Source organism: Scatophagus argus, chromosome 5 (genome assembly GCF_020382885.2).
Source record: "Scatophagus argus isolate fScaArg1 chromosome 5, fScaArg1.pri, whole genome shotgun sequence".
NCBI lineage: Eukaryota > Metazoa > Chordata > Actinopteri > Scatophagidae > Scatophagus > Scatophagus argus.
The window spans coordinates 6425449-6440179 of NC_058497.1; the positions used below are offsets into that span (position 1 = coordinate 6425449).

The window sequence follows — 14731 nt, forward strand, 5'->3', positions numbered from 1 at the left end:
TAACCTCATTATCTTACTTGTAATGGCAGCAACACAAAACAAGTTTGCTTCTTACATCAAGGGAACTCAGGTCAAGTCAATTTAAGGTGATTTCTGCAACCTATTATCACACGCATGTCACCAGTAGGACTCTATAGCTGCAACTGATTACCAATCAATACAAAATCCACCAAAATATACCACAGGGAAACTGCATAATCCACTGTGATACACTGTGAAGAATTACGACACAAACTTTCCAAAACTAATGCAATGCATATACAGTAAGAGCTTTTCAAAGTGTTATGATGGCATAGTGTTTTTTTCTAAGACTTGCCAGTAATTCAAATTGATAGAGTTAGAAGGTTTTCCATCCTGGAAACATTACGTGAGATCATTACAGTAATAAAGGGGCTTCAGAGCATTAGGGTGGATCAGTCTTACAGTTGATATACTTGTTTGTGATAAAGAGGGCTAATGGCTAGTACTCTATTTAATGGCTTGTTTGACTGGTTGTATTTTCCTTCACTCTTTTAACCTTTGGTTGAGCTCCAGCATGAAAAATGCACAGATTGTGGAACATCATCCTGAGTCAGGACGCTTGGCCTCTAACTACGACCTGCCAAGTGTTTCTGTTTTTTACTTGATCTTGAGATGTCCTAGAATGATCTCTTCAAAAATTGGCTTAAAGTTTGGTCATCTTGCCATTTCTTTTTGGAGCTTTACTGTGATTTCCTTTGGAGGCAAGATCAGTGATATGCAGGTCTGTACAAGCGTGCATGTGCGTCAAGTTTTACCTTTTTTCGTCTCTGTACCATTCAAACTCTGGGGTGGGCACAGCGGTTGCGTCACACTGCAGCGTTCCCAAGCGGCCCACCGGAGTCTCTGAGCTCTGCGTTTTCTTTATTGTTGGAGGGTCTGCAGAATCACACAGTGTCAAAGTTAAGTGACATCATAAAAGCAATAACCATCATTTAATTATTATGCTTGCCTTAAATAAAACCATTTTATGTTGAAATTTGTTTTCCTTTCACTAAAAGGTGAATTCATTTTTTTTTGTCCAGTATGTCTGAATCACATCATTGATATAAGGCTGCAACAGAAGAAAAGCCCTCTCATATGATGACAAATCCTCTGAATTGAATCTCAAACAACAAACAAACCAACAAATATCTTGGAAAAGCTCAGGAAACTGAGAATTTGTTCTATGTGCTTCAGTCAGTAGAGCAGAATTTAATTCTTGTTTTAGTCCTTTGAGTCCTTTGAAACCAATGTTATATAAATTACTTGGAGCTTGACTTAAAAGAACTGTCAGTGCTGAAACTTCAAATTCATCATGCACACATAATGATTTCTACAAACATCACAAGGGCCAGAAATATATTTGATGTGGATTAATGCCCATTTTCCATTTAGGATTATATACTAAGAAATGGATTAATATAGAAATCTTTATCATTTAATTCAGGCACTCAGACTTGGCCAAAGTACGGCTCGGGCAACCAGCCACACATGATTTGTTCTGATCAAAGAGAATTCCATAACTCCCCCTGGGAAGGCCACTTTGTGATGTCTCATGAGCTGTTCTTCAATCCTGAGAAGCCAATGCATGAATCGCACTCCTCAGATCCAACATGGACCCCTGACAAGATGTAATTAGGAGATTTTGTTTTGAAATGCTAAGTGCCTCTTAAATGGAAATGACAGTTGCAATCAAAGCTAGGGACCTTTCTCTTTCTACCTGGATTCATCTTGAGAATGCTGAAGTGTCCTCAAAAACTTTCCAGACACGGTCTTCACTGCCTGTCACACTAGACTCTACATGTCTCTACTCTTAACTCCAATTCTGACTTGTATATACTTTTATCTGTCAGGTGTATCATCTGGGCATGATGACGAGTGCAGGGCTTGGAACATAGCATGCACTGTGGTCTGTCATTACTTACAGTTGACAACCACATTGACATATTTGACATCAGGTGTGGCGACGTCATTGCTGGCCTTGCATTCATAACGACCTGCTTGGTTTCGCATGATACCTATAATGTCCAGGTACTCCTCTCCATCCAGCGGCTCTGCTGCAGAGAGACAGAAAGAATGAAAGAGAGGAGAAGGAGAGATTGGGGAAAAGGAACAGAGAGAGAGAGAGAGAGAGAGAGAGAGAGAGAGAGAGAGAGAGAGAGAGAGAGAGAGAGGGAAGGAGAGAAAGAAGGAGGAGGGATGAAGAAAAAGTTAATGTTTGAGCGGTTTTTACTTTCAACTCTTACTTTTCTCTGAATATCAGTTCAAATGGATGATAGATTTTCACTGGATGATCATGTTGAACGACAACTGAGTGCAGGCGAAGAGCTTTTGGACTTACAGGAACAGTTTGAGAAATGTGTTCATTTTTTAAAATCTTTTTTATTTGACAAAAGCTAGGTGAGAAGAATGGTACCAGTCAGTTAGCTTAGCATAAAGATGGGAAACCTAGGAAAACAGCTAGCCTAGCTCTGCCCAAAATACAGAAAAAAAAGCCTAAAAATGATTAAATTATATCTTGTTTGTGTTACCCACAAGTGGCAAGTTGTGGTTTTATGGAAGGGTGGTGTATGTGTTCAGTTATTTCTTAGGCAAGGACAGTCCCCGTCTGTGGTCTCACAACGATGACAAGGCTCCAGGAAGCCACTGCTGTATACACCATATACATGCATTACTCTGCTGCATGCTGTCTTTGAAGATACAATGTTCAGATGTACATTGTTACTATACACTTGTTTTACACTTTGTCTGGCATCTTTGTGTTTAATACTATTACTACTACTGATGTTTCCTTTTAATTGCATTTTTTTGCAGTTGACATGAAAAACAATTTATCATTTTCATGATACATGAGTAAATCTGGCCTCCCTCGAGAGTACTGCTACTATTTCACCACCCACATCAGCTTGGCATGATGACTATTAACGCTGAGAACACAAAGCTGGTTTATTAAAGAGGAAGCAAATTGTCCAGTCTGAACAGGACTCAGTATTCACTCAGAACTTTCAGGAACGTATGTATGTGTATGCAAAATGCTGCTTACTCTCTCACATCCACACACCTGATCAGTTGCTGTGTGATGTAGGTGTACTTGGGGTTTTGGAAAGTTGCAAAAATTGTCAGAGATCTCCAAATTCCCACAAACACTTCGGTCGAATCACACTGACACATTTAGGTCTGAGTTTTCCTTTTGATGAAGTAAAATAAATAATAAATAAAGAAATAAGACAGCAATCTGAACTATGGTATGCTTCCACACTTGTACTACTCAGAAGCAATTCAAATTCACAGTCCAGTCATGTTGAAAAACTGAAAGACATCAGCTGAAAGTGCATTTAATATTCAATAAGTTGTTAAGCAGACCTTTAGCTATCATTTGTCTAAAAGCTTCAATGAACAGAGGAATAATATCTGCAAATGTCAAACAAAACTTCTGAACACAGTGCAAGAAAACCACAGAGACTAGCAGACAGATATCTGACTAACTGTTTAATGAGCAATCTAAACTAATTAGCCATGTAAAGGACATAGCGTCTCAGCGTCTCATTAGGAAAGATGCAATGTCTTATTAAAGATCTGTGGGTGGGCCAGTAGGATGAAACGACACATTCCTTGATGTGCTGTCATGTTGATTGCACTTCATGTTTTATCACATATGAAAATAGCACTGTTGTGAAGACCCTACACATAATTATTTGTGATTTCAATTGATTTATTTGGTGGATGTGTGTGTGACACTGCAATTATTAGATAGAGATGTGATAATTGATGCTGTATGTGATAATACCCTCAATTTGCACATGATGCAAAGCAATAGAGTTTGTTCATTTGACTTTAACATCTATTTTACATGGGAAAATAAAATTATTGGAAATTGTAGTAACTTGATGAGCAATCATCTGCTTGCACCCAACATATTTCTCAAAAAGGTACAATTATCTGCAGTGAATAAGGGAGAAAGTCTCATAGGAGCCAGCAAATGTAATAACTACAGTAACCTCGAGTGATACTTCCCTTAATCTAACAAAATAACAAGTGATGGAATCTTGGTGGGGGAAATGAATTGCGCAGAGGAGATCTCTGGGGTGAATGTGGAAAATGGACTGTTTGTAACAACAGTAAATGTCAGTAGTCGCAGTTGGAGGGAAAGTTCATGCTCATGTTCACGAGTGAGGGACTGCAGCCTATGAGAGAATGAAGCAAGGAGACCCGAGAAATGAACTGGCAACAAAAAGGACTCTGATACGGGAGGTTAGTTGAAAAACAGCTAGTTTGGTTTGGATTGCACACATAAATGCTGTACCATTTCATGTCATAAAGCTTGCAAAGACATCAGGTAACTACACCTCAAAAACATAAGTGCAAAATGCTAAATATCTCCAAGAATCTAGTCTGGTCTCTGTGTTTGAAACAGAAAGAGAAAAATAACTGAATGATCCAAATCAAGTGCATGATGGAAATGGAGGTCAGCTGGTTTAGTATCATTTCACATTGATTGAAAGATCAGTGGGATCATGATCAAAGTATAAACCAGATCATATTCAGCTCTCCCTGGACGAACTGCCAGAGTAACGTGATTGGAGAGGTATGATTGAAAATCTGTTGCCATGGAAATTCTATTGAAGCTCAATCTCTTCTTCAGTGCTTTGGTTTGGTGCTGGATAAAGAGAGAGAAAGAAAACCAGGTGACTGCAAAGATCAAAGAACAAAGAGGAGAGAGGAGAATTTAGATGAGAGGTGAGAGGAAACAGCGAGAATTGTTTTTTTAAAGCGAACCAATTAACTTTCAGTAATCTCACCTGGTGAGTATAGAGAGTGACTCAGTCATGACTGATGAATGGGAGGTGATGTATTGTCTAAAGAAACAATTAATTACAAGGCAACATTTCATGCGTCTTTGTCCAATGCCCAGAGGAGAATATCACTTCCTGCACATTAACTGTCGTGCTTCACATGTTAACTGTTTAATGAAGTGTAATGAAGATTGACTGGTTAATCTTGAACGGAGGGAACTGATTTGAGTGTGTGTACATTATAAGTGTGCACACGTGCCCGTGCTTACATGTGGAGGTGTTGTCTCTATGGTGTGTATGATGCATATGTAAACTGGGGTGAAGACACATGTCCCTGAAGGCTTTCAAGGAGCACTAATAGCAGTGGCTGATTCAAAGTGTGCACATTAGAATAGCCCCATGAATCCTGGCATTACACTTTATTAGATCATCACCTTTTTATGCTAATCTGGATGGAGGAAGGAGAGTCAGCGACGTACAGAAAAGAGAAGATTAAGTAAGTAAAGGGAAGCATGCAAATTTTTTTTATATGCACATATATTTATATATTTTCAGGTTTTTCTGAATTTTGATCATTTTTCTGATGCTTAGCAGTTGTAGCCCTAATGTGTACTGTCTATATGTTTATTTTCATTTACCGCAGCTATCAAGATACTTCACAGAAAAAGTAAAGTACATGAAAGGTAGGGTGACCATCAAAGTCAGCGCTTCATTTGAATCCAATAGTTGCTGAGATATTTGGGTCTTATGATAATATTGCAAAGTGTTGTTTTGCTCACTGGTAGCAGCCATATAGTTGGTTAGTTAAAATATAATGACAAATTGCTGGTAATAATTTCCTTTGCAGCTCCTGTAAAGCTCCTGAAGATATGGATTCAGAGCTTCTGGGGTACTATGCGTAAAGTTATCATACAATGTGTTTATGTGTTGATCAGTTGTTTTTCAGTTACTTTCACCACCCGCAGAACTACCTGTGAGGTTCCTGAAATCCACAAGAGCAGAACTTTCCACTATTCTGTTCACCAGCCACACACACCCACTCTTTATTTCTTTAAAACACCAAACGTGGTAGAGAGTGGTATTCTTCTGACTATAATTAATTAGCCTTAGATGAATAAGTTCATGAACACCTGTTGTCCTTATAGCTGGTGAATTCAATATATGGCAGCTCAAGTTATTCTGAACTTTCAGTTGCAACAGCTTCTTAAGGCAATATTAATAATATACTGAAGTTTAGTCACATTTTATAGGCCACATTACGTGCTTGAATAATTGCAGTAATAATGAAAAACAATGAATTTTAAGATAGATAGACTGACTTTGAAACTCTTCTTCTTTAGCAGTACCAGTTTAGGCAGAACATCCTTTCTTACACTGTTTTTCTGTACAAACACACAAACACACACACACACACACACACACACACACGCTTCCTCTTTCACCTATAAGTCTGTGAATGCAGGTCAGAGCCTGAATCCCTGCCAAAAAAAAGCAGTGCATTTGTTGCATGCCTTTTCATTACATTTCCATGTTGGGAGTCTTTTTCTATCACTTTTCTCTTGGTATAGCCTACTTGGTGTGGAGTGCACAAAGTGTCAGTTGCCTTGAGCTACTCTGACAATAGAATTCACAATAAGGAAATGAGAGGAAATAGGTGGCAACATCTAGTGTGTTTTTTCTCCTCTGAGAGAATAGCATTAACTGGAGAAGAGACTAGTGGTCGCAAAAGGAGTTTTGGCAGAGAGAGCAGCCCCCTGTCAAAAATATGAAGTACTTGGATATGCTTGTATGCAGGTATCATTGGGAAAGAAAAATGCTGAGTGTAGTAATTCATCCAAATTTGTCCTTGTTATATTTTTTTAGCTGAACGCCTTATTTTAGAATGAAACTATTTCATGATTATCAGAGAGAACCGTATAACCTGCCTGCAAAAATCCTAAATTAAGTTACTTTTGCTGAGTTGCTATTGGCGAATGGAAACGTTTGCTCTTTTTTTTTTTTTTTTTTTAGGAAGCATTGTTATATGAGCTGTTGAAAAATGTGATGTGGGAAAAACACTGCAGTTATAACCCTTCAGTGTCAGAAATAATAGAAATACATGGAAAAAACACTCCTGTTCCATGTACTTCATACTATTGCGACTACGAGACGATATACAGTAACCTCCATTACATCTGCCTACAGCTGTGAAGTGATGTCCTAAATGAAGCACTTCAGCCAGCAGCTTGTCTTCACAGCCATTATCATTTGAAAGCTTATGGAGTTTGTTTGGAAAACTAGATGAAAGTTGAACATTTGTGACAGTCCAAACTGCAAACTTGTAAGGTAGAGCACACACTTAGAGCTGAGCAGTGAAAACGCATCAATTTTTATTGTTATTTTATTTTATAAGATGTTTAAAACTGCTCTTTGAACATACCTTTCACTCCTTCTTGGATATTGATTGTTTTTCTGTGATTCCCTAATTTGCCTTGCAGCCTGGTGCTACCCATACTGAGGAGACAGTGGAAATAATTGCTGTCTTTTCTACTCATTACACTGCTGAAAGCCCTGCAGCCTTTGGGATATGCAACAGCAGGCTTTTGTATAGTGAGTTAGGAAGAGTTGAGGGTTCTGGAAGAACTACACTTTGACAAATGCCTATTGGATACTGATTTACATTGGACCGTGTTTGTGTGAACAAGTACAAGTTTTCTATGTCAATTAAAGTACTCTGCATGAGTGAGGGACAGCAGTGGGATGGGAGCACCAACACGCTTTCTGCAGGTCCATAAATGCCCCCCCGCCCAAACTAGAAAGCGGGGAGGGAGAAAGAGGGAGAAATAGAGAGAAGGGGGGGTGGGGGGGAGCCGAGTGTTGAGGATGTAAATCATAAACCAGCAACTTCAGCTGGCAACTGGATGATGCTCATTTACATATTCTCATGCATCATTCATTAGCATCACTTTACCACAGTGCGAAACATTACATTTATTTTGCAAATGCTAATTTATGTTAAGCAGCTGATTTGAGAAACTTCAGAGTTGAGAAGCATAAAAGACCCTGCGACATTTACTTTCTTTTTGTCTGCTTGAGTGTGACAGTATGTGTGCTGGTGTCTGTGTACGTGCACATACCCATCCCTCCCCTCTGGACCTTCAACTCTGTGTGTGTGTGCGTGTATTCGAGCATGTGCATTTGTGTTTGGACAGTTGGTTCTGGCTACACATCACACAGATGGCAGTTATCTTTCCTTTTAAATGATGGGTCGACATAAAATCACAGAGTAACCGTCCTAATAAACACAGTCATCATGGTGGAGAGACTCAAGGTTAAATGAAACCTAAGTTCACTTATGACTCTATTAACAGTGTGTTGCTAAAACCAAACACAAGATACAATGCAAATATCCATGCACAGGACTCTGTAAGATACTATCTCAGTGCACTCAAGGTTCAAATACATGTGATTTCACTGTGTTTGGCATTGGTTTAAAGAATGTATCTTAAATAATTCTTCCTCTGGTAGCTCAGGAAAAATCACTTACGACCTGAAATGTCTTCATTACTTGAAATGAAAGCACCACAAACATTCTTGCAGGAGTCCTTCTGTTGATGTGCTCTGTTTTATTGCCTGAATTCGAATGTCTTATTACACTTGGCTGCAATTCTGCATATCTGCAAAGAAGTCCTACATGAACTATCTTTTCAGCAGGCTGAGGACAAAAGGAGAACTTCCACTTCTTTTCACAAGCCATTTGCTGCCACTGCTGCTGGCAGTGCAGAAATAACACAGGTGTTGGAGCCAAAAACACGACGGCTGTTTATTTGCCGCTTCCTGAGCTGGAGAAATGATATGCACAACGAAGCAGTGCGGCAGTCTGTTTTTACTGAATGCAATCCTCTCTCTATCTCACTCTCCTCCTCTTCTCCTTCTTCTTCTGCCTTTGCTGTTCTTTGAGGCAGCCTCACTGCGGCTTCTCTTGGTATGGCCATACATTGTTTAACATTGGAGACTGTTTGGGTGCTTGTGCTATTGAAGTCCGAGGCTTTAAATGGAGATTAATTGTTGATAAAAGAGAATAGGGTTTAGTGATTGAATTCCCATGAAGGGTAGTTTGGTTGTCTGCTTTCTCTTATGCTCGGCTGATAAATGGATCTAGCCTATTGTTGTAGGAAGACTTCTCATTACTGTGTGGATAGATTCAATGGGCTTGTGTGTGCTATGGGAGATGAGGCTTTGTGTTAAGCAAGGAGAGCAAGGTCAGGGCTCAGAATATCACCGCTTACTTTTCTGTCACTGTTTTTATCTGCACTGTCTCCCTTTCTTTCTCTGTCATGCACGCACCATGCATGCAAAGACACATATACACACATGATCGCATCATTCATATTGCTTCATGTTTTAATTATGTTGTGTCTCTACATAAAAGGCTTGACTTCAGGGATAAAGTCATCAGAAGGTATAAGATATAAGTGCAGGGAGGTGTGTTTATGCATGTGTATGTGTCCACTTGATTAGATGTGTTGTCAGTAAGCCAAGGTTCTATCCTTGTCATGTGAAATCATCACTCCACATGACCATGACTCTATCACTTCTATTTAGTTACTGAACGTAGCATCCGCATTACCACTCGTAAATTACTTGTCTCTTGCAGAGAGACGTCAGAAAGTGTTTTATTTGTTTGTATTAATCTTACAGAACCTTAGCAGTTTCATGACAAAAACTGTTCTTTGGAAAAACAGAATCTGAGATTTTGGGAAGAATAAATTCACAATGTTTCAGAAGGGTGACAATGTTCTGAGAAAAAGTTAGAATATGTGTTCTGATATTTTGATAGTTATATCACAAATGGGCAAACATTTTCTGCTCACGCATATACTCACAATGTTGTATTAGGTTTTGAAATAGTAAGACGTGATTCCACAGACATTCTTTTTCACAGTTAAACTATCAGAGTGGTCAATGTCCTAATTAGGAAAGCTTACACTACCCTCACAGATGGGAAAAAATGTGTCTTAAACAAACTTTATCAGCAATTAACAATTTAAAAATGTTATAATATCTTGTTATCTGTTCAGTTTACAACAAAATTTCAAAGACCTACAGGCTACAGTGTGAATTTTGTTAATGGTAATAATCACGACAGATTCAAAGAGCATTTTTGTAACAAGTCTTGTACTTCAATTTGAAGGATGCTGTTTGTCCTTGTTAATGTGCTCACAAATATCATAGCTGTTCGGATCAAAGTTTAACCGAAATCAGCTCACTTTGCAGACTTTGGCACGAGACCGTTACAACACGCCATATACACAATAATGGAGGTATGTGCAAAAGCTCTGCTTGTGAATGCAACATTAGTAAGATACTGTTCCATTGGGAGCCTCCAGAACAACTTCAGCGCTTTTGGCCGAGATTGTACAACACTACTGCAGAGGTGAACAGCTTTCTTCCAACAGCTATTCTCTCAGTTGTGTAGGAGAGAGCTCTCTAACTAGCACATCACTCCTGTAGGTGATCATTTTTATACTCATCACACTCATATACGCTGTTTAGAAGCATCTGTTAGATTTCTCATTTATTTAGGTTTTTCCTTTAATTTCTCATTTATTTGTACATGGGAGCTTCCCAGTCTGACCACATTATTTCAGCACAGACTACTTAATTCCCCCGGAGCCACAGGGGACCTGCTCAAAGACACTGAAAATGAGATGAAGAGGGTAAAATAGAGAGAAGGCCACGTGTTTCCATTCTCCTCTCTTGCTCCTATTTCCTTACCCTGTGTGGGGATTCAAACCAGAAACCTTCAAACCTTTGTTTCTTCTTCAGGCTACGGCCGCCCACAAGGGCTGTGTGACTTCAGGCTCTTGAAAAAGTGCTTATGGACAGGAAACAAAGTGCTGAGTTTCTGTACAGTTGTGACTTTAAACAAGTGTGAGCACAAGTGTTCAGCCAGCCCAGTGGTGACTACACCTAATGAGGCTGGGCAGACACAGGGCATGCTGTGCTCATGATGTTCGGTGCACTGTGTGACAGCAGACTGATTTCAGACCAGCTGCTGATGGGGCTGATTGTAAACAAACAAGTGAACAGTGACAGTCAGCAGATCTGGGGCCTGCTGAGAGACGGATGAGCAGCTGTCTTCTCTTGCTTCTCAAAGGGTTGGTGTTGAACTGATTCACACACACACACACACAGATACACACAGCTGGAGACATGGAGCAGGAGGGTTGACCTAGGTTGCTCTGACAAGAACCTGTCACCACCTTACACTTCAGTCCCACAATCAGCAGGCTTGTCAGCTACTCTCTGTCACTGACAGCTTGGCACACAATGATGTGTGTGTGTGTGTGTGTGTGTGTGTGTCTCCTGTCTAATCTGCTCACTCACTCCTACTACATGGGAGTTACACTACTAAGGCACCTAGGTTTCTCCACTCTTGCAGGTTCCACTCTCTCCTGACAGCCAGATATATATATGTGTGTGTGTGTGCTGTTCTGTGCTCTCTAGCACTATGTCTCTCCCCAGACACTGAGATGAGGTGCCGAAAGGACAATTGAAGTGACTGTCATACTCTGCCGAAGGAAGAGATGGGAGGATGATGGAAAGAGGAGGAGACAATGAGAGCGAAAATGGGGGAGAGGAAGACAGAGTAACAGCTGAAGATGGATAGACAAAGAGTCGCAAGGATGAACAGGAAGAGAGAGCTTTCTATAGACAGTCCAGGGGAGACTTGCCTGAGACTGGTCTTGGAGCGTGGCCGGGGCTGGCATAGGAGGGATGTCAAGGGCACTCAGCATCAAACTTCTAAAAGGCTGCCCCGCCAAGCACTGCTATAAAAGTCTTATGACTTCAATATTCAGCTGGATCATATAGCATAGGAGCATGGGCTGTGGTCCAAATCAATTCATTTGGACAGATGTCTTTGTTGCAATGAAACTGTTGTAGTAGATTCATGGCTTACCATTTACAGTTAGCTGATGCTATTACCCAGGATACTTTAAGAGTTCAGTGTGTTGCTCAAGGACACTGTGACAGTGAACATGACTGCTAATGGACAGGTAACTGGTGCAGAGGAACGTAAACCAACCACTGATAGGCTGGTTACAAAACACCACTCGTAGCCATTTGTCCATTGAGCCGCAAGGGTGCAGCATTGTAAACAAGTAAAGGCTTCTTTATGACTTGAATTTAAATCATCACATCATTACTACTTTCACTGAAAATTTTACAGATACTCAGATGGGTGTGTGTGTGTGTGTCTTTGCCTGAGTGGGTTGGAGGTTCACTGTGGTTGTCTTCCCTGCAGTGCTAAATGACTGACAAACTCTATTACACCAGAGAGGTGAGAGGATCTCGAATGCATAATTGAACATTAATTAACTACTGGAGTTACTATAACTAATGATAAGAATGATTGCACATCTAATGAAACTGTCCATTTGCATACTAAAACTCTGTTCTGTCTTTTCCCTCTCCGTCTCCTGCCCATCTCCCTTATCTCTTCTCTTTGTTTCTTTCCTTTCCTTATTTTCTTCTTTGATAGCATAACTTTGACCAGTCTCTCCTCTTTCCAGTTCTGTGTGGGTCCTTGTTGTGTCATGAACACCAGAGGCAGCCGGAGGGGCATGTATTTTTCATACTTGTCTGGCCTCTATTTTTGTGGTCTAAGAGGCATGCAGTGAAGGATTCCTTGCTTGACCAGCGGCTCCATTTCCCCACTCATTGTGCTCGACGGGGTGCTGCCATTCTCCTGCCCTCCCACCACCCAGGAGCACCAGTCTATCACCTTTGGAAAGTATGCTTGGGGAGTTAAAAAAAACACTAGTGGACTCAAGCTGAGAACCAGCCAACTAAAGACTTCAACACCCATCATGCTTGAAGGTCTCTGCACATGCATGTTGCCTTCCACCTTTATTAGACACACTAATGTAATACACGTTCATTCATGCTCTTTCGCTGTTTCTCTCTCTCACACACACACTCTACACTTCTCCTCACCATTCTCTTTTACCTCCTTTCCTTCCTCTCATCCCTCTGAATATCCGTTCACCTCTGCTCTCCTCCCTGTCCCTCTATGCTCTATTGATCATTCGCCTCACAAGTCTGAGCAATGACTTATTCAGTCAATATTCACAGCAGTGCCCACGCAGAAGCGGAACAGAGAGTGTTCAAACATAAAGTACAAGAACTAAAAGACAGTGTGCTACCTACAGCACGCCCACCAGCTCAGACAGGTATAATAGATGCTTCAATAGCATACACTGTGTCCGCCTCAGGTCTTCAGCGTCTCTTTGGCTGATTTTGCTTGCTGTGATCAAAGGAACTAATCTAATTAGACATCCATGTGATGACAAACATGATGGGTGCGTTCGTGGTGCTGGTCCTTGATGTTAACACCAAACCAAATGGAGCTAATGTAAGTCAATATTTTCACTCTCAAATATTGTGCACAGTGCTGTGGAAGGATGAAAAAACCAAACAGACCAAACAAACCAAAAAAAACGAGAGCAACCCCTCCTCTCCTGATGAATCACATTGATGAAGGGAATCAAGTTAAAAAGCCATTAATGCTTCTCAATCTATAAAAGGTTGTCTTTGCAACACAGACAATGAGATGAATTAGAGGACTTTTAGGCTCACATAAAACTGCAAAACACATGTCCTCCAAATGAAATGACAAAATACAACATTTGGAACTACCCTTTAGATGGAGACATTAGTGTTTTCTGATCTGAGGCCCCTACAAACAACAGCATTTTCAAAAATCCTTTATGGGCTGCTTGCTGAAAAGACTGAACTGCCTGACTGAAAAGATTCTACCTTTATTTTTTAGGACAAAAAAGAGTGGATAAAAGAAAGAGTTAATCATTAAACTCAGTTTCTTACAGACTTTTATATGTGATTGTGGTAATTGCTACACTTTCCTTGTTATCTGCCTTGGCAATGTAACAAACAACAAATAAAACTTTCTGGGTGAGCTGGTACATGTAGCACTTTAATGAGCACCTTGTTTGCTCTGCCCACAAAAGTCTATGTCCATACTCATAATGAAATATCTCCTGCCTCACTGTCATCCCAGATCAGGCTGAGAGGGCTGTAATATTTACCAAGCCGCAGCATTACGTATTTCACATGATGGCTTCGCACAGTCTCGACACAGCAGGTGCAGAAATCTCTGCCTCAGACCTGCTCTAGCAATGCTTTAGGAGACCTTGGGAAAATTCTTTCAATTCACTACCCCAATCCATTAATTACAAATGTAGCTCAGAGATGTGCAAGCCATAACCTGCCTGATTTCTTGTCTCAGTGACACACAAAGAGTATCTTTGATGGAGTCTACAAAATTATGTACATACACGCATATCCACAGCCCTGAAAATGCTCTTTCTATTTATCTTTCAATCTATCCAGCATGCCATTTGTCATTACGAAACCTAACACGTCAGTTATAATCTAATTAGCTTCGTGATAACCCAGCAAGAGAGGCAACAATAACAGAGAAATAAGATTGTGTAGAAAAAGTGCAGCTTCAGCCTGTATGGCAACGCAGAAACAGATGACAGCCTTAATCAGTGTGGACACCCTGAGAATCCCTGCTATTAACTATCTCATAAACAAATCCTCGGCTGGAATACCAATTTAGACCGACTGCTGAAAACGCTCAATCCCAGCACTGGAGGCATCATTTGTCTCTAAGGTTATATGAGTTGTGGAGCTCTGCTTCAGGTTTTACTGAGCCTCTGAGAAAAGAACTCTGATGGACAAAACTTTACAGCTGGCTCACACATCACAGTCTGTAGTCTGATAACTTTCTGGGTTGTTAAAGTAAAGTTTTTTAGATTGGTTTGATGCAGTATAAATTTGTCAGTCCGATCAAAAACCGTTTTCTCACCCCTCAAGCCTCTCCTTTGACATGAACTGCCAGCTGAGTTTCAAAACATTTGCGAAAAGGTATT

General features: G+C 40.3%; 1 protein-coding gene across 2 annotated transcripts in view; it reads right to left on the bottom strand.

Annotated features, from left to right (window-relative positions):
* The window catches only part of LOC124058930 (limbic system associated membrane protein), a 404356-nt gene that overhangs the window by 12687 nt on the left and 376938 nt on the right, over window positions 1–14731 (bottom strand). For both annotated transcript variants that reach the window (XM_046388569.1, XM_046388567.1), the window contains 2 exons: window positions 1926–2057; window positions 777–897 (listed from right to left, as the gene is read on the bottom strand). In XM_046388569.1, the coding sequence (XP_046244525.1) occupies window positions 777–897; window positions 1926–2057 (253 nt within the window). The remainder of the gene's footprint in view (window positions 1–776; window positions 898–1925; window positions 2058–14731) is intronic.